The 21,383-nt window shown below is 40.8% G+C and overlaps 2 protein-coding genes across 10 annotated transcripts in view; both read left to right on the top strand.

The window, feature by feature from the left end:
* stard13b (StAR related lipid transfer domain containing 13b) overlaps positions 1–2,401 on the top strand; it is a 64,605-nt gene extending 62,204 nt beyond the window's left edge. For all 5 annotated transcript variants that reach the window (XM_079353370.1, XM_079353369.1, XM_079353372.1 and 2 more), the window contains 5 exons: positions 244–358; positions 476–697; positions 868–1,085; positions 1,170–1,346; positions 1,531–2,401. In XM_079353370.1, the coding sequence (XP_079209496.1) occupies positions 244–358; positions 476–697; positions 868–1,085; positions 1,170–1,346; positions 1,531–1,648 (850 nt within the window). In that variant the 3' untranslated portion in view covers positions 1,649–2,401. The remainder of the gene's footprint in view (positions 1–243; positions 359–475; positions 698–867; positions 1,086–1,169; positions 1,347–1,530) is intronic.
* Positions 2,402–4,448: 2,047 nt separating this feature from the next.
* The window catches only part of nbeab (neurobeachin b), a 170,710-nt gene continuing 153,775 nt past the window's right edge, over positions 4,449–21,383 (top strand). For all 5 annotated transcript variants that reach the window (XM_079354490.1, XM_079354485.1, XM_079354486.1 and 2 more), the window contains exon 1: positions 4,449–5,136. In XM_079354490.1, the coding sequence (XP_079210616.1) occupies positions 4,882–5,136 (255 nt within the window). In that variant the 5' untranslated portion in view covers positions 4,449–4,881. The remainder of the gene's footprint in view (positions 5,137–21,383) is intronic.

The following is a 21,383-nucleotide window of genomic DNA, read 5'->3' on the forward strand; positions in this document are numbered from 1 at the left end:
AGTAGAATGTTCTCTTTCCGGGACAGTTTTTAAAGGAAATGGCCCCCTTTTTTTTTAAAGCTCAAGTTTTATGAGATCATGCTGTGTACCAACAAAGCACAGCTCTCTAATTTACCGTGTTGAAATTGTTGCTGAAGAGATCAAAGGGGTTTCCTGCAGAGCTGAGGAAGGCTTTATATACTGTGTTTCAGAGGGAAGTTGACTTAGGGACATGACTGGCCTAATAAGTGTTTCTCTCCCCAGGGCCATGCAGAAGAAGTACGCTACTGGCAGACCAGACCAGAAGGACCTGAATGAAAACTTAGCTGCGACTCAAGGCCTTGCTCATATGATCATAGAATGTAATCGTCTCTTTGAGGTGAGAGAAGAACCTGTCGTTAAAATGACTCAATCATTTCAAGCCTGGATGCAATCCACAGGAATGTCTTTCCGTATGATGCCTTGAGTCTTACCTCACACTTTATACACCCATTAGATCCCTCATGAGATGGTTACTCAGTCGCGTAATTCATATGTGGAGGCTGACTTGCATGCGCCAACAATCAACGAGCTGTGCAAGCAGCTGGAAGATGATGATGGAACGTACCAAACTCATATGGAGGGGAGGCTTCAGAATCTGCTGAAAGAGGCCCGGGAAAAGTCAAAGTATTGGGTGTCCTGCAGCAGTTCTGATAACACAGAGCTGTACTATAAGAAGGTTAGTGTTAGTGTACTTTGTAATTGTTTCAAAAAAACATACCAGAATATTTCCAATATCCATGTCAGTTACCAAAAACATAGCACAAAAATGCTTCATACATCAGGCATGGATTTGTCTTTCTGATCTACAAGTTAAGACCAAAGTATGTGTCGATGTGTCTCCTCCAGGTGGGAGATGGGAACCCTTTGAGACGTTGGAGAGTCTCTGTGGAGGTAGAAGCGCCACCATCTGTGGTGTTGAACCGTGTGCTGAGAGAGCGCCACCTGTGGGACGTGGACCTGCTGCAGTGGAAAGTCTGTGAGACACTGGACAAGCACACAGAAGTGTTCCAGTATGTCCTCAATCGCATGCCTCCTCACCCTAGCAGGGACTTTGTAGTGATCAGGTAAGATTATAAAATGTTCAAAAGAAAGAAAAAAATCTGGAAGGGGGTCATTGTGCATACTCAATCTCTTTCTGTTTCTTTAAGGTCATGGAGAACAGACTTGCCAAAAGGTGCCTGCTCCCTGGTCTCTGTGTCTATAGAGCATGAGGACTGTCCCTCTGTCGGAGGGGTCCGCGCAATAGTCCTGGAGTCCAACTACCTGCTGGAGCCCTGCGGCTCAGGAAAGTCCAGACTTACTCACATCTGCAGAGTGGACTTGAAGTAAGACCCCATAGCATTTTCTTAACATCTCATACTGTACATATCCCCCCCCCCCCACACACACACGCACACATAAATCAATTCCTTTTTATATGCAACTTCCCTTTTCCTTTCAAATATTTATTTAAAGCTCCTTGTTCTTGCTTAAATGCTCTTTTGACTTACTATACTGTTTTGATTTCAGGGGAAGGACTCCAGATTGGTACAACAAAGCCTTTGGTCATCTGTGTGCGGCCGAAGCTGCCCGGATTCGTAACTCCTTCCAGCCTTTAATCACTGATGGCCCAGAGACCAAAATCTGAAACTTTGTCTGCTCAGCGATGAGATCAAGATTGAGCCTTTGAGTCATTGCTAACAGGCAGATAAAGCATTGACAGAACCCCCAGAACTAAAGCACAGTTTCTTTCAGCCCTACAAAAATAAATGGATCTCCTCTGTACTTGCACAATGACAAAAGAGGAAACCTTATCAGTGCTGAGCTTAAATACTCAATGGGAAATTAATCCTCCTGCCAATGTCCACCGAGTTAGGATTTTATGTACCTTTATGTTGCTAAATCTCTCTGTCATAATGACTATCTTTAATAATATTATATTACTGTTACTTTAATCTACAATGTCTAGGACATTCAAGCTCTTAAATGCTTCTGGGAAGCATGTTTATGTTATTCTCTTCAGATTTAAGCTATAATTATGATACAGACTCAAGTGTCTTTGTAAATATGTGAGTGAATATACTGTACATGCAAACACAATGTAAATAATGTATATATGTAAAGGGTTTAATAGTGAATATGTTAATATCCTATATATTGATTTTTTTCAGTGTCAATCTTCTGGTAATACACATGGTACAAAAGTATAAGCTGGTTTTACTTTGCTTCAGTATTGCCATTTCTCAATGGTTGTAATTTTATTCAACTTTGACCTCCTGTGGTTGTAAAATGATTGACTTAAGGTTTGACTCGATCATACCTGCTTAAGGGTACTGGATTGTGAAGTCAATTACAAGACACATCCTTTTTTAATAAAACTATCAAAAACAAAAAAAGACAAGCTTTCATTCACTCATTCTTTGCAAGCAAACAGTGTTAGGTCACACAGGTGCAGACAGGCAGTGCAGAGCACTTCAATTTAACATCAGTTAATGGTCATCAATAGTTGTTCTTGAGAATTCTAATCAGCATACAAACAATCCTAAATGTCATCATCTTCATCATCAGTATCAAATATGATCAATATGCTTCTCATGAGCACTTAACGTTTACTGTCACTGATGATAGTTCTTCTTGATGTGGGATGAGAGCGACCTCTACTGGCCACATAAAGTAAATACTTTACTGCAGGCAATTACAAAAAACAAGATTTATATGGACAACTTATCTGTGCTTTTCACTTTCTAATAATGTCAATATTGCAGTGTTAATTGCAGGGTGGGGGGGATGTGTGTGACATGTTTGCCCACTAGATGGCCCTTTTTAATCAGTACAACATTCATCTACTAGTAACATTTTATTTTGCCTTGACACAATGAAGATTAAATGAAGTCTGAAGTTTTCAGTTTAAAGAAACCAACAATAGATAGTCACATTGAGAAGATGGCATTGCCAAGAATTCCAAATAAGTCTCAATACAAGTGTAAGCAAAACTTGTGTCTGTTGACTTAAACAATTATACATTTGGTATCTATTCAAAATAAACATAATCAACCCACATAAATGTAAAGGATCATTGACTGTAAGCAGTACAGAATCAGGCTGCTGTGGCAGGTTTGAATGAAACAAGTATTACATGAACATCGCTGCAGCTGACTGAGTTTGAGTCTGTGCTTCCTATATGGATCCTATATGCTCTTGGTGTGTGATCTGCAAAGTCAAACCTCCTCTATTGACCTCTATTCAGCACTGGCAGCATTTATGGATCTCACAGGAATAGGGAACAGCAAGATTAACATCAGGTGGAAGGATTGGAAGGATGAATTCATGGCAGAGACTTTAAAAGGACACTATTGTAAGAGCTGAAGTAAAAAATGCTTTGGGGCGAGACTAAGAACATGACAAAACAATAATGCCTGATTAAAATAAGCATGTAGATAAAGTTGCCATTTATTAGCCCAAAGATATGACATTCTGAAAAAAAAACCCAAGACATTTAAATTTGCACACAAGCCTTTTTAAAACAAAACATCACAGGACAAAAGACATTTCATGAACTCTTTGGATAGCAGGCCAATTAATCAGATTGACATTGTTCAGCATAAAATAACATCAAATTTGACTTGAACCAAAATCCCTCCTTTTCCCAACCCAAGTCCCTACAAATTAAGCGATTGCGGTCCCAATTAAGACATTTATTTCTTCTTTTGTTATTCTCATAACAATTAGATCTGTTTCCAAAGGGCCCAGAGATAAATGTTTGTAGGATTCACAAACACTTTCAGAGTTCCTTTGGATACATCAGCTATTAATCCAGTTGCTGCCAAACAGTATGTTTGCTTATTGTAGACTCACAACAGGGACCCCTGAACAAAAACTTCAAACAATTTATATGGTAGCCTATAAGTTGCATGTCTTACCATGATAAAATATGTCTCCATAAGCCTACAGAGCCAGAGTAATACAATACAAGTTTCTGAAAACATTTGTCCTTCTCTTCATTACTTTTGCTTTAATTCCATAGGATTTTTAACTTTTCGTTTATGTTATGACATTTGGTTAAGTTATATTTTGAATGCATTTTTGGGGTTCTCTATTGTATTTGAACATTTACTTATGTTCCTGTAGTCTATTTTTTGAGAGGATTATTATTGTCTCCTAATTTATTAATTTAGTTTCCTAGTTTAGTCTTTAGTAGCCTATTTCCTGTTTCATTTTGGAGTTCTTGCCTTAATATTTAAAGTCTATGGTTCTTGCCCTTTGTGTGTCATGTCTTGTTTTACTTTATTACCTTATAACTTACTACTGGGTGTAGCTTTGCACATTCATGTGCATTGGGATTCTGGTTTAAGTGTAATTCAACCAAGACTGCCTTTATTGGCCAAATAAAGGCAGGGGCCATCAATGACGCACTGTGCGCTAAATCAGTGCACCTGGCCGGTAGTCAGCCTGCGGGGAGCGTTGGTGCTTGTTAGCGGCCAGTCTATGGCTCTTCATCATTGAACCAGCGCAGGCGTGTTGAGAGCGCACAGCAAGCAGGGGGCGACAACACGGCGGGGACAGCAACAGCACAGGCACGGAGACGCTCCTCCAAGAGAGCGGCGGTGCGCACACACATCTCTGTGTACACAGCACAGGTCAGTCAGCTCAGTTAACCGACTGGCACCGACAACACACCGGACTCCCTCGCTGGAACTCCCTGCAGTGGATTTTTATTGACAGAGAGTGGGTGTCCTGGTTCTCTTTTTTGTTTTTTCGGGGGGTTCCCGAGTGCTCATCTCTTTTATTTTCTTGCTGATGCTTCAGAGCAGAGAGACAGTTTATTTCAAGGGGAAAGCATATATAACCAGTCTGTGAAGAGCCTCCCGGTTTGGAGGGCTGATGACAAGCGAAAGAGCGACCATGCCGGGCTCTGTGTCGCTGTCGGACCGACAACCGCCTCCAGGACACAAACAAGCGGCTGCCGCCTGTGAGACCATGATGATGTCCTGCTCAGGTTCTGTGCTCCTCCCGGCCGGGGTTATCAATCCATCGCTTCCAATCCGGAATATCAAAATGAAATTTGCTGTTCTCATCGGACTGATGCAAGTTGGAGAGGTCAGCAACCGGGATATTGTTGAGACTGTGCTGAATTTGGTAAGTAAACCTGTGACTGAGCCGGGATGTCTGCACAGCTGTGAGCGTTCAAAAGTCCCACTGAGCTCAGAGAGGACACTAATCAAAGCCAGTGGTCAAGTTTTAAAGTTAAACAAAGTCCAAACTATTCAAATGAAGCAGGCCAGTTTAGATGAGGATTTTCAGTGAAGATGACGTGATTTTCTTCTGGGATTAAAGTAAAATGAGAGAATATAATGGCTTCACATTGTAGACTACATTGATGGTAAGTGAAACGATGCAGGGGGGATCTGCTGTTCACTGTGTGGGAGGATGATTCAGGGAGCCAGACTTGAGCATCAAAGTAAAGTAGTATTAGAATTGCTTTCTGGTTCAAGACTTGGTGTGTGGTGATGATTTGGCATGTACAGTTTGTAAAGATGACAAATACCTATTCTATGCTGGTTCTACTCTAAAGTTCTTGTTGGAGGATAATGGTCACTGCTGTCTCTTTTAGATTTAAAGGCTTTTACGTGTTGTCTTGATTTCCCTCCACACTGTAAACAGGCATGGGGAGTCTGTTTTCAAAACACGTTATGATTTTTATCATTTTTACCAGCAGCAAAATTTAAGAAAACTGATGACTGTCAGCTCAAGGTGGGAGGAAATGTATGACCATGAATAGCATATGAATCCTGATTCACTTTGGTAAAAATGTTATGACTTAAACAGCCTTAAATTCAGCCCTCAAAGAACCTTTGCAGGAGTACTACAGCCGAGCCTGTTTGCAGGACTTGGCTGCTGCTTGTTAGCACACTAGAGATTAATTACGACCTGCATTGCTTCAACACAAATCCACTTTACGGAGCAGGACAAATTGTAGCCTTTGGCATGTTCAAACACGAGGAGTTCTGCAAGGGCTGTCGTCTGTGACACCATGGTCCTTTCACACTTTGCAGTGTTATTTTCACAGGAAATGTGCTCAAAGAACAACACGCTGCAGTCTACAATTAACTTTTCACTATCTGATTTGAAATGCGATCGATGACCAGTTCAAGTTAATGTGCAGGCTCTTCTCTTGACCGTCATTCTCTCAATTTGTTTTTCTGTTATCAATCATGTCAAAGAGGCCTTCTTCTTCCCTGTTCAATTTTGCAGTTCAGAGTGTTTATGCTCGTCCTCATGTACCAGAGCACACCTAATCAAAACACTTATCAGTCACTCACTGGTTTCAAACTCTTGAATAACGCATTTCATTAACACATTTCCTGAGTGCTTCACTGTGGTTGAGTATTTAGCAGTTTGGTTGTAGCCTACTTGACTTGTTTCTAAACAGAAAAAAAAACCTCCATTTAAATTATGTGCATATAAATGAACCAGATATAATGCAGCTCTATTGGGACAAGATGACAGTCATTGTTAAATTTCATCTAAATTGCATCACAAAGAGTACACAACCCAAGCCAGGGCAGAGGGTGCAGAGAGCTATCTTGCAAACAACCCTGTAAGCAATGACCGTAAGAACTTTTCTGCTTGTAAGTTCAGGTTGTTTTGGAGAATATGGGGGATCTGGAGATCCCCGACTATATCTCAGGAGGTCTCATTTGTGCAGCGATGAAATGGTAATGTTTTCTGCAACCACGAAGGAGTATCTCTGAGAAATGTAGTGGGATGATCCTGGTCTGAACATCTTCTGTGAAAAAAAGTATCGACATGTTTTATTTTCTGAAGTTTCATTGAGCTGCTGTCTTTTTGAAGTGCAAAGAATACATCACTGACGATAAGATATATGATACATAATGGGTTTTTTTTTAAATCAGAATAACAGCTTAAGATGTAACTAACCTTTTGATGTGACGTTAGGCATGTCATAGGATTTAAACGGTATATTTTTTAACTGAATTAGTCACGAATCACATTCAGAGTGTAAAGTATTGAATTATGCTCTGTATCTACCTACATGCTTCACTCTGTGCCAGGAATTTTTCCCATTAGAACGACATTATCATATTAATTCTCTGAATGGGTCTGTTCTCCAAACATCTGAGTGGATATAAACACACTGGTCTGTTAGTGACCTAAAACAAGAAGAAAGAGTGAATAATGGTGTCCTCTTTGGCCTGAATGAGTACATGAAATAGTTGGCAACAACTACAGTGTGTAAGACAGCTCTTTTATTCTTCTTTTCTTATCAGATGATTGGATCAAATGTTGCAGCAAAGACTTTAAAGCCAATACGCTGTGATCATAAAGGTCAGACCCCGAATCAAATTTAGTATAAACAAAACAATCGTGCTTGTTGTTGGCCGACCACGAGGATGGAAACAAGGGTGGCTCCCCGCTTCCTTCAGAGGAGAAAACAGTGTGTATATTTCTATCTGACTAATTGTGACTTGGTATGACTCATTCAATGTGCAGATCTCTGACAAAGGAGAAGTGTGAAATTCTCTCAAGCACGATCACGTGCATGATTTGGAATGGTGCGACTCGGGGAATGAAGAACAAGCTTTCGAAGCACATCTTGATCTTGACTCCTCTTGTGTTGTTGCTATGAGAGCGAAATAGTGTGAAACATAACTTCACTTTATTTAGGTCAGAGCCATTACAACATATATTTGGCTTTTGGCAGCAAAAATAGAAAGCGTGCTGAGATGAATTGAATCAGAAAATTGTCAGATTTTGTGATTTTACTCGCCTAATGAATTGTTATGATCAGTAGATGCCAAATGAAACTATTTTAATTATTGAAATGATAATACACATGCTCCCCAATTATCCTTTAACAGGCAAAATGATGATGCACACATGAATAAAGAATTAGTAATCATTGATCCCTGCTCTTTCTCATTACAAGAAGCTTTTAAGATTCTTAGAACTGAATCCAACCAAATAAAAAGAAAACAATAACACACATTTGAATTAGTGCTGCCAGTGAATCACAAAATCAAATGGTGATTAATCACAGTAGAGGCTTTGATAAAACACGTTTTATTTAATATGTAAAACATGCCATGGTAAAAAGGAAAGCAGCCTGTTGCATCACAGCCAAGTAGTTGATTTAGGATCTTGGGTGGCACTTATAAACCTCTGCTGTCCAGGAAAAATCACATGAGCCCACCCAGCTCCTCACACTCACTATACCCATGGAGGCCCCTGTAATGCAACATGGATACAGACACAAGACCCCTCAGACAACCACATTTACACTTTGCACAACTTTAGGTTTCCAAACTCAGAGTGTGCATATTTAAAAGAATGAATGGCCTCCTAATGCAACAGAAGGCATCTGTTGTCATGGCTCTTCACTTTCTTCTCGAGTGGAAGTTGTAATAATAATGCATGAACATCTCCACATGCTGTGAATGACTCCATCAGGAGATGTTACCCCTGAAGTCATGCTAATGCAGTGCGATACAGATACCTTTCATTACTGAGATCTGTGAGTTAATGATGCTTATTGTTTGTCTGTTTTTCACAGTAGAACGAGACTTGAGTCATCAGTGCACTTTTTATACTTCACTGGTTGTCCACAGAATTTTAAAGGAACATCAGGCTCCATGATCAAAGTTTCACATCACGTCATTCCTTCAGTCGGTAAGATCTTCAGGTCATGCAGGAATCTCAGCTGTGTCCGCATCACAGATTTATCATCAGTTCATTTTTTTTCAAGCGATAATTAAGCTGAATAAGGCTCCCTGTTAGTTTGCACAGAGAATAATCAGGTGTTAATGCTGACAGTCGGCTGGGATTTTATGAGATGTAATGAAAAGTCAAAGTAGTGAGGATGCTGGCCTTGACTATGAGCACTGAAAAAAGTGAAAAAAAGAGTGCACTGGAGCTCAGCCTGCTCCAGACAGGACTCGACCACGCAGCCCTTCCTTAGTCAGAGTCAGCCAGTTAAACCTGCAGATATCTTAAAGTAACAGCATCGACTTAATACAACACATTGAAAACATGTTGACATCCTGAAAGTATAATGACACTACAGCATCTCATAAAACCAACTCAGCATTATGAATTCCTCTCAATTACGTGAACATAAAATACAAAAAACGAAAGTCACTATTGTATCCAGACATCCCATCATTGTTCATTACGATCAATGAAGTTTTACGAAAACAAACTGAGCCGTTGTTCTAGAAGCTTCTTCTGGCTGCAGCGCTGCATGTGTGGCGTTCACTCGAAGTGATTGCTCTGTAAAGCAGCAGTGCGGCACATCACCTAACAGTGTTTCACTGTAAACATCAACAGGTTAATTAAATAGGAATTGAACATCGTTGCCCCGCATGACCTTGGGACTTTTGTTTTGTGTGACAGAGTAATTAAATCTCTTTCACATCCACTTGCTCGGGTTTATGTGCTACCATCCCTTATTAAAGCTAATTGAATGTGGATTTCATTAATCTGTCTTGTATGGCAGCCTGATATGACAGCTGTAATTATAATGAGGCTTTATGAGACAGGTTGATGTTATTCCAAACAAATGTTACAGAAGAACAGAAGAATCTGTTTAATGTTTCTCTATTCTACATCAATATACCAGTCTCTCCTTTACACACTCAATGTGATCACTAGTAATCTGCTGAATACGGGGATACGTTGCCATAGTAACTTTAATTATTTTATATTTATAGGCAAGTCACAGTGTGGGAATAAGAAATGGGGAGTCATGGTAAAAACGGCTGGTTCACGCTGCATCGCACGTGGCCAGATGGACACTCTGAGAGGAAACAATAGAATATAGCTGACTTTGATGATGTCTGAGGAAAGGCTGTTAGTCATACAACCTATTTGACTTGAAGTTTTAAGGAGGTAATCAAGGCTGTAATACCCATGGCTCTGTTGGAATAAGTAACTGGATTACTGATGATCTAAGAGGGCACGTCAGGTTTTTTTAAACTTCTGTTCTGTCCCATATACAAATAATGCTTCACTTTGCACCAGCAGCTTTTTTACATAATGGAGCAGCATACCTGGAACCACAGAACCCACAGAACGAAGGAGCATCTCATCAACCCTTTCTCTAACTCTACAGATTTGGTCTTTGTCATATTTGTCCTTTTTTAGTGCTTTGGTACGTTTCTCGTGGTCGTTTTAATTAATCTGACAGGGCCTTCAGATGAACAGTGTTTACAAGTTCGACACATAGACTCATGCTCATCATTAAGAGAACATAAGCATTAGAGGAGTACACACTTTTCATCTGCTTCAGAATTGAAACAACTGTAGTCAGAGTTTATGGGATAAGTTCTGCAAATGTGTGATTTCATAGAAAGTTTATCGGAATGAAATCGAGTCAAAGTTAGGCCGTAACTAAATACATTTTGATTCATTGTGTTGAGAGAATTGACTCAACTGTACCAACGTAAAACATTCACAAAGGCTGTTTTCTTAAGAAAGAAAAAAATAGCAATATAAAAGAGTCCCACTACTTCAGTGAGCAGCCCAGCGGTCCAGAGACGGTTAATGTGGAAATGAATAATAGATGAAAGATGAGGACTGAGCCTGGTGTGTGGCCCAGGCTGCATTCAGTTCTGGTTAGCCATCGCTTTAAGCATCCCTCTGCTGCTGTTAAGTCTATTGCGCTCTTGATCAATCCTGGATCAATATCCCCTCTGGGTACTGCTTCAATTTCGAAAATGTCACATTTTCTCCCCCCCTACAATTGTTTTCAATGTTGCTGATGACAACAACAACCTGAGGATGACTTTGGTTTGTTTAACTGCATGCTGACCCCACCGTGTGTGCATGCATGTATGACCTTCGCCTTGCATGCGTAAAAACAGCAGACAAAAAACAAACCAAGGTTTTCAATGACATCTGGTAACTGACTTTTCCATCTGCTTCTGGATTTGTTGGACATCTGAACGAGACGTGAAACGAAACTTATTGATCTGAAACCTATTTTTAATTTATATAACTCTTAGCTCTACTCAAGAAATAAAGTTCGGAGCATACATTCGTGGTGGGCGATACAACCTGAAGTTTTTATCACTACTTTAATTTAAATGGCTCATGCATTTGAAAGCATTTAACATACGAAGACAAAAGAATCGTCTTTTGGCTATGATTTTAAACATCTGTATCAGTCCTGATTTTCTCTCAGCTGTGCATCTGGATTCGCAGAGATCTTTCTCGGTGTGTGTGCTGTCAGACCTCTGTCGAGGGTCTTTGGAAGCGAGCTCACCTCCAGGGATCAGTGAACTCTCACATTACTGCTGTTAATCTACCTGAGATAGTTCCCACCACACTATTGACTCTTCTACATGCATCAAGAAGAGCTGCGTTCACCTTCACAAAGTCTTTTATAAGCCTGTCATATTTCCCTGTTTGAACCACACACACACACACATCATGGGGGGCTGCAGTATGCTAAAATAGTGCTTCCTCAGTAACTTTATTCTCTACTAAGCCATCCAATTTCTACCAAGTGCAGCTTCCTGTGATCTACTTGATGATAATCGTCTTAGGATTTGTGGGGGAAATTGAAATTCTGTTTCTTCACAAATTTGTTTGCTTGAAAGTGATTTACCTGAACTGTTGATTTATTCAGGGGAGCGTGCTGATATGGGTTTTTTTTTTTTTGTCCTCAACCAAGGACGAAGTGAAGGACTGCATTGTTAACATTATTGGTGCGCTTCCACATGTGCAAAGGTTTTCTTTGGCTCTCATATTAAAGCACTGTGCTAATGTTTCCCACTGTCATGAGGACTCTGCAGGATCTTTAAAGTGCCTTTCTCCATCTTATCCTGACGGTTAAGTCTTTTATAACTGACACAGTTTGAATACAGAAATCTATATAATAGTTCCTCATGTCGTTCAGATAGCCTCATACAAGTGATGCTACTTCTATTTGATCTTATTTTTATTGTTTACTGCTGGACATTCTACAATTCATATCGCAGATGTTTTTGTCCAAAGTCACATAAATCAGAAATGTTGCCAAAATGTCAGTCTCATCTGCAAACAGAGATGCTGTTGGACATAGGTCCTTTGTGGTTTCATTGATAACAGCAGGAGTCTTAAAGGAATGCTATGGAGCTACAGGCCAAAGGACTGTGGAAAAATGGATCCATGGATGTGTTTTCTTTCTTTTCTCCCCTGAGCCTTACCCCTGTCTTGCTGTGCTCATCCCTCATACTCGCTCTCTCAGTTTTACCCTGAAGAGATGCTGATGGTGTATCATTTAGCTGCTGCTTACATTTGTGCCAGGATGCATTCTGGGATGCGTCTCCCTGCACAGTGGGGTTGTTTACCTCTGGCACAACTGACTCCTGGTTGGGGAGACTTTTCCTGACCCTGTCTTTTTTTGGTCTAAATGTTTTCTGTGCCGCAGTATGATGTGGGAAAGTGGTGAAAAAGACTGATGGAAGGGGAGGATAAAAAAAGGTATGATAGAGTAGAAACTTTTTTTTTCTCTGATGCTTCACTCCAGGCTCCGGAGTTACACCTTTATATATATGATTGACACTTAACTTAGAAACGTCAGTGCAAAAGCAAACAAGGAAAGAAAGTCCTGTTTCACATTTGATTATGTTTCTGGTTGAGTTACTTCACATACCTTCCAAAAGAACAACAGTCTGTTTCAATCAAACAATGTCTGATTGTTGTTTTGCTTTTTGGTATTTGTACACATGCTGCTGAAAACTCCACAGACCTTGTCTGAAAATGATGAAAAACCACAAACTTACCGTGTTTGAGAAAGATTGGAAGGAGCAGCACTGTGACGCTGGATATATTGAGGGGGGAAGGGTGACTCCAGTCTGTTGGCGGCGCCTCCTCACAGTCCTCTGGTGATGATTCTGTCATTGAAGTCAGCCAAACCACTTCAGATTTGTTTACAACACAGATTGCCAAGATGTCACTAAAGCGGGAATAACAGGTTAAAGAAAAGGCTCTGTAGAATTCTTCGGAGTGTTTCAGACTTCTTGAACGACTTCAAAGACGAATCCCCTCACTGAAGTGCAGCAGAGGGACACGTTCTTTTTAATCGTTTTCTTTAACGCTCATTGAATCTGCGTTTTGACTCTGTAGAATTTTCAGAGTTAGGGGGCACGAAAGAGGGAAATCTCCCTGTTTTCTACCTTTTCAAGCAGTCCACTGTGGTCTAAATGAAACATCTGTGCTTTGGTCCAAATATAACGTGGATCGAGCATCAGAGGAGGTTTGTGACCCTGTAGAAACCAGCTCTCTCTGAACACCACGTCATGAAACCTCGAACGACTGAATCTGGGTTTGGCAAAAGTGCTACATTTATTTTAACTGAACAGTTTGAGCCATGCTTAAAGGGTTAGTGAGCTACGCTGCAGCGCGTCAGCAGGGGAAGCTTCAATGCTTTGGCTTCCCTCCCATGTGGCTGTCGCTCCGTCCTTCGTCATCATCACCGAAGATTCCTTCTCCTGCATGCTGCACCCAGCTCATCAGCCACACAAAGAATTTGAAGTTATAAGAGCAATTATAACCACACTGACTGCTCCCTGTGTGTGGGACATGTGATAAAGGAGATTAAAGATAGTGTAAGGATCTTAAACCTGAGATTATGGAGAAAGACTGAAGAGTACTCGTTGAACCTAGAGCAACAAGCTGCTGAAAGAACAACACTAATGGAACCTCAGGAGTAGCATGCTACATACTCCACATTTTTGATTCACTTCTGAGCCATTGTTAACCACACCTGTTAAAATCCAGGGACCGCAGTGTGTTGGATGATCAGCAGCAGCAACAATGTGAATATTGAGGCTTCCTCCTGGGTGGAGCGTGTTTTGGCAGTCAACCAAATCCCAGCCTAGGTGTTAATACATTGTGCCCCCCATAGGAACAAAGCCTGGCACGCACATGCTCATTTCTATGGAGATGAGCTGCATCTCTTATCAGGCAAACATGCAAAGTCGTATTGCTGGCTGCAGCAGGGAGACAGTCAGTTACAGTGGCAGGCAGAGTCCGTCGTTGCTGCAGATGCAGCAAATCAAATCTCCACTCTGTTCCTAACAGCGTCCTGCTTTGAGATGGAGCTCTATTTAATTTGTAACTAACCAAAGTACGACAAAGAAATGTGTTCATGATGTCGACAATTAGACAACAGCCTGCCTCATATGTGGCCTATAAAGAAGTGGGTTTGAGCAAATGAACCAGAAGCCGTTATCAGTCTAATGGCATGTTAAGAGAGAATTAAAGGTTTGATCTGTCTCTGTGTAGGGAGGAATCATGTGCACTCCTTTAAGTCACTAAATATAACAGAATTAGGTGGATAACAAGTCAAAGAGGTCCAATATTGACTTTGATTAGCAGCAGCTATCTCACATTGACACCAGGTGGCCTCATCTTTTGCACCGCTTTAAGCTATAATTGGGGAAAAAAAGGGATTAATTCAAATGTATTTAAATGATGTGTGCGGGAAAGTTTCATCAAGACGTTTTCTTCTGTCTGAAGATTTAGGTAGATAGACTAGTGGACAAGTCATTTGTCCTACAAACGTAGCTTGAAATATTTGATCAGCTTTTTTTTTGGAGCCATTTCAGGAATGCCTTCATATAAAAGACAAGTTGCTCATAGTGTTTGTATCTCGGCTGAATGGTAACACTGTTAGTCTGTCATTGAAGTCCTGAAAGGAACTGATATCTAAGCTCGAGCTGTCATGCTTTCCCAAAGAAATGAATAAAAGTAGTCCTGTCGGTATAAAAAGCTATAAACTGCAGGTCTAAGCACATCAACACGTACAGTTACTTCAATCCAGGTTTTGTGCTAGACAACAGGAGCTTCCCAAAAGAGAGCGGCTCTTTGTACAAGCGATTTCTCTTTCCTCCTCTGCCCGTGGCAGAACACATACAACAGAGAGTAACCCACTTTATTGGTGTAGCAGGAGGCATACGAGGTCCGTATTACAGGAAGTGACAGATTTATAATTCTCTGTTGCACACGAGCCACTAGGCAGTTAATGACGTGTGCTGTGAATACAAATTTCTACATTATTCCCGACAAGACTGGTGTTGTTAATGTGATGGTTCTGTTTGAAATATATGATGTATTCATTTACACTTGATTCCCTTTTGGTTTGAAAGTGTTGCAGCGCTGCAGCCCGCTGTGTGGTGCAGTTAGACAACTGAGGCCAGGACGCTTTTTTGCAATCCTGTGAAATCTCTGCGTTTTGATAAAGCTTGGTGTAATCAATCTCTTGGATGTTTATATCTATTGCTTCAGTCCAGCTGGGTTGTTTCCATTTCCTGCCGATATTGAAGCATGAATTGCTCTGTAAGAGCTCGATCACACGCTGATTTAATGTAGCTGAAGTAAAGGGGGAAATAATGGAGGGCTTAGTGAGCGTTAGGGTTTGGATTACAATTAATACTAAGGGATCACCGTAATGAAGGAAGACACCATCCATTTTTATGGCTCATTATCCCTCCTTGCAGATTCTAACTATAATTAGCCACTTGGCTGTACTTTGTCTGCTGTCTGCTTGTTTTTTCATCTTGTTCAGGACACTAACTTTTCAAAAACAGTGTGATGGACTCTCACCAGTCTGCTCTTGAATATTTAGCCATGAAACCTCAGAGCATACGATTTCTGAATCAAATACCGCTTAACAGATTTCTTTGGCACAAAAGTTTTGCTCATAAATAAATTCACAAGAGACTAATGTCTAGATGTCCTTGAACTCTTTTTTCTAATTGTAAAAGATGGTTGCTTGACATCTATGAAGTAAGTCAGTTTAGAAATACTAGTTTTTTTTCTGTGTTTATTTCAGAAATACCACTGAAATACCAGTGTGATTTATATTCTGATGAATCTGTAGTCTACAAGCAGAACATGCTGTAATGACTGTAGAACAACTGGATAAACTGCATCATGCCTCACATAACACATCTTTTCCATTCGACACACAATACAGCCTCTCTACGTTATAAGTATGGGCAGTGCATATTGAAGCACAATTTCAAGAAAAGGCCAGATGCTAAACGTGTGTCTCTTGCTAATGCTATTAGTTGTGAGAGCTGGACTGCTTTAAAGGGAACATCTGGCTTGAGAGCCTCGCTGTCGCTCCGGAGTCTCAAGCAGAGGGGGATTACTGCCGTGGCATTTGGTTGAAGATGATTCAGCGTGGAATTAGATGGCCTATATGAAAACCAGCGTGGGACATTGTGCCAGTCTTCCTCTTCTTGTTCAAATAAATAGGAGTGTGGAAAGGCTGTGGCGATTGCTGACTCCCAGCATCATGCATCTGACTGATAATACATGCTTTGATTAATGTTGGAGGACTTTATCTCATATTTCCTGGCTCCAAGTAGAAAATCCCCACACTGGACACAGCTTAAATTTTCTATCAATCGTGTGTTGACCATATTTTATTTCTCAGTTGGATGATCATACTGTATGTGGCTTTTTCAAGGATGCTGGCTGTTTTTTTCTTTTTTTTTATCTGTTCGCATTATCTGTATCCCATCCCTAAATCTCATCTCTCCCTGTAAGTAAAATCCAAAATGCTCAGTGTAGGAGGGAAAAACCTGAAAAGGACAAAGTGAAGTAATCCCAAAAACTGAAGGGGGGGGAAGAGTTCTCAGAGGGAAGAAATAGTGTTAAAAGAGAAATGTGTAAATAGTGAAATGTTAGTGCTATATTGACATTTTTCCCTCTATATCAATGTTAGAAGTAGTTCAATAAAGTCACCTTATCAACAAAAAAACAGAAGAACATACTGGCCAACAGAAGACATAATAAAGCAGTTGAATGGGGATTGCACTGGTCATGCGCCGATCACATGACACAAAGGTTGTCTGCTCCTCCCACTCGCTTGATGGGAATTTTCCTGAATGTTTCCCCCTGCCTTTTCCCGTCAGCTTTCACCAACTTCATGTGTAAGATCTAACGGGGTGCTGGCATGAAGAATTCAGCTCTTTGCCTTCTAGTCAGTTTTAGGATGTTTTGTGCAGATTTGAAAACCCTTAATATTTAACCACCCACCTCACTGATGCTCAGGCTATAGGAAAAAAACCCAAAACAAAACAAAACATAGACATGGACATGTTAGCCATCTTTTTAAAAAAGGGTCAATTGTTAGAAGTTGTTTCCTTCAAATGCACCAAGCGAGTAAAGTATGTTATTCAATGGTTCAATCCAGACAAGCATCACAGATACAACACTTCAGAGAAGATAAAGTGCAGGCTAAAAAGTGGCTCTGTACGCTGCTTATACGTTTGCAACGGTGGAATATTTTTCCCTCTTGAAAGCGCACTGTTGTCATTACACTGATGGGAACCTTGCCTCCGCACAGTTCAGAAATGGAGCGGTTTATTTCAGGAGAGAATCGAGGTGTACTATTAAGTTGTGAGTCCATGGATATGTCATCATCACCAAGCTTAAGTGTTGCTGCTGGTTTCTTTCTCACCACAGGGCCATAATTGCTTTCACCAGGTGTCCCTGGTTTGAATCAATACATCCAGTCTGGACGGCAGGAATGGAAAACCAACAATTTTGTTTGGCAATCACTCGCACAGTGTGACAGGTAGAGCTTTGTAGTTATTCATCTGCATATATATTGCAGAGGTCTCTCTACCCAGAATGACACACTATCTCTGTTGCCTTATCTCTCATTGTAATCATGACATGGCCACGTTTCAAGACATGCTTCTCCTCTCTTTGAATATCTGTCTGGACTTCAGTTTTATTCGGCTCGTTTGCCTTTTTACAGCTTGAATTTTCACAGAGACTTGTTTTCTGTTTCACTTTTTGAAGTGTCTTCTTCTTCAGTGACACATTGTATCTGGCCTTTGAAGCCGCCTGTTAACTTTGGAGAGACTGCTGTTCCACCGCACATGGTGTCAGACGGAGGATGGTGAACAGGGGGAGGACAAGTTCAGGACAGCCCCATGGCTACTCCGGTGCAGGGGAGGACAGCCAAGTTAAATCCATGTGGCAGCTGGGCCTGCTCTTTACCGCACTGTGTTCACTGTGTAGGCCTCACAATGATTAGATGGTTCCAAGTTGATCTTCACCGTTAATAATAGGCAGTGTCCGCATGGCCATGAAGTCCGTGGCCTTTGTTCATAACCAGAATTGTGTTGTGCAAGTAACTGTCCTACTATTTTTTTTCCTGTTTAAAAAGTCTCCAGAGTTAGCATTTCACAGTTCTTCCAACTTTGAAAAAAAAAAAAAATCTGATGATTAGGTTTTTAAAAAATCTGCTTATGTTGACGATTTCCCCAAATGTCTCTTGACAGATGACCCAGCATGACATGTTGGTCTGCTTTCCTTTCTCACTTTCTGACTGCTCCATGCAGTCAGATCGGCTTATCTGGAACACATTCATCTGCCGGACTTTATTAAAGTGCTGAACAAATTAGTGAGCAACCACTGGCCTAGAAATGTCCTTGAGGCTTAAAGTAAATGTTCACTGCCAAGATGTACATCAAATCTCCATCGCTCCAACAATGCTCAGATCCCCAGTGATACCCGGTCACTGCTGACTCGCCTGTTCTGTCGAACAACCGTCTGTGGAACCAGTTTTTAAATTATCTTGTATTTAAGGGTCACTTTTTTGTTGGAGAAGCCATAGCTGTGGGAGAATAAGAACGTAAAGGTGGAACTTGCTGGCTTGCAGAGACGGCTTTACAGTCTACACTGAGCACTAGTTTCTTCAGTTTGTACTGAGCAGGTACTAAAAGGCTGATTTGGAGGATCAACAGAACTCTATTGTCCGTTTGGCCTCAACCTTGAAACCTGCTCTCATATATTTATCATCTGTGAGCTTTTTTGTGAGAAGAGGGTTCAGATCAGGTATTTGAACCAGAGACTGAACATTGGATTAAAAAGGCTGATTAGTTAGTATTTAAAGAACGCTGATACAAGGCTTTCAGAGATACACTTTCAGAGGTTGAGTAGTACAATACGTAATCTCCTGTTTTTGTTCCATTTTACAAAATCCAGGTTTCTTTCTTGTTAACTAATAATTGTAAGCTTTCTTATTCCTTACATGCTGCTTAACTATCATCTAGACGTTGCTGTATGCCTGATTGGACGCAGCTTTGTACTGAAAAGCACACATGATTAATGATTTGTTCCATCACTCACTGTGTGTGAACCTCGATCGGATGGAAATGGTTGCTGTGTTGTCTCAAACTGCAGTGACAAAAATACATATGTGGTAAGTCGACTGCATATTTGAAGCTCCTGGTTATGGCAGAGGTCTTTTCATTCATTCCCTCTGACAGCTGTCATTTCCGTCAGAGAGTGGGAATGATTTGGCTGTACCGTCGGCAGTCGAGCGTGTTTCAGGTTCGGACCGGTGTTCTGCCGCTGCTTTGAGAGATTGAGTGTGTGACCTGTTATATGAAGGGTCATTGTGAGCTTGGCAGGGGGAAAAGACGGGCGTAGCAGCAGAACGGCCGAATGAAAAAGAAAAAGGTAAACGTGGAGAAAATATTTCCATCACAGTAAATCAATCAGACATCTTTACCCTCAAGCTTGTAGTATAGAAATAACCCAGAAATAACTTGAATTTCCCTCGGGATCAATAAAGTATCTATCTATCTATCTATCTATCATCGTTAAGTACACACATTAAGTCATGCACAAAGAGACTACCAACACATACCAAAGGTAAAGAGCTGAACATTTCCCAATCATTAATTTCACCTTTTAAAGGCAAACACTATGAAAAGCCTCTTTGACTTTAACAAGGACTGCTGTAGAAGGCTTCTTAACATTCAACATTAAAATGAATATTACCGTTTATGTAAAATGTCAAAGATTTTTTTCAACTTCCAACTAGTCTGTTGGACTTGTGTTAAAAAGCTTGATCGTGTTCACCTTTATGAATCTGAAGCTCTGAATTTGTTTTTATCCTTTCATCAGACTGTCGTCTTTTGAAAGGCCGCGGCTTGACCCCAGTGTCGTGTTCTGTTGTGTTGTCATGTAAAACTATAAATTAATCCCAATTTGGATCATTGATCTGTGCTGCATATTCCAGGAGACTATGACTTGTCTTCTGTGTGATATGAAAGGATTTGATCATATTTAGCATCATAAAAATGTATCAATGAACAACACTGTAGTCATTTACAAACTCTTACAATTCTTAAGAGTTGGTCAATGAACCAGCTTGTTCGAACGAATGAACTTTTTCTCTCGACCGTCTTCAGCCAAAAGAGTTCCAACAACAGAATGGTTTTTAAAGTGTCCATTTCTTCCACACGTTCACAATCAAATGACGCAGTTCTGAAGAGAAATGCTTCGGCCTCAAGTAATGTAATCTTCTGTTTGTCTGGTTCATCGTGTGCACGTGTATGGAGGGGCTCTCTGAGCCTTTGTCAGACAGAACAGATGAGAGGACAGCTCTTTATGTGGCAGGAGAACAAAACTGACTTTAAGTTTGATAATGATAAGATGAAAAATCCTGCACTTAATTTTGATCACATTTTTGCTAAAATGTTGTCTCGCATGTGAAAAACACAAATGTTAAAACAACTGGCAATAAAGAGGCCAGCAGAAACGATTTAGGTAGAGTCCATAAATGTTGTTCCTTTGTCCCTGCTAACATGAGAATCTTAATGGGGCTAAAAAAAGAGAAAACATCTGCAACAACATTTCCCCATATTTGAAGCATTAAGATGTTTGCAGTTCATGCTGCAGTAACTTAATCCTCATGACAGCAGTCGAAGCTAAACCAGGATCTTCTGAACAAGTTATGACATTTACATGCACTGCACAAAAACTGGATTACCTGGGGAACCAGATTAAGAATTATATCCTTCCCCTGTTTGTGTGGCCACTGATTGAATCAAATGCTTGCTCCCAACACCGTCTTGTGTCTCTGATGCCTGTGGAGCCTGCAGAATGACACTTGAAGGGGGGGGGGGGGGGGTTGACAGTCGGTCCCTGTCAGTCCATTCAGCCTCAGTCAGGGCAGCTGGTGCTTCCAGGTCTGTCTCGCAGTCCGTGGTGTTGTGGACCATGTGCCTGTGTTTCTGCACTGAACCGTATGATTGCCATGTGTCAGAGAGCACGGCCAAGTGTCACTCAGGGCGTCTGCACATTAGTGAGCAAGTGTTGCCTGAGTGACCGTGTTTCCTGTCTGTCCTGCCCTCTCCTCTCCAGACCTTTCCTCTGAGTCTTGAGATGCTACCTGCTACTCTGGACACACTCCATCATGTCCTGCCAGTTTTTAATTCTCATCAAGCTCGCACCAAGGTATAGCGCACAACACTTCTCTGGTTAAGAATTCATATGGCGAAACAACTGCAATTAATTATCAATGCAAAATCAAACTCAGTTTTATTGAAGACATAAAGCAGGCA

Source organism: Symphodus melops, assembly GCF_947650265.1.
Source record: "Symphodus melops genome assembly, chromosome: 10".
NCBI lineage: Eukaryota > Metazoa > Chordata > Actinopteri > Labriformes > Labridae > Symphodus > Symphodus melops.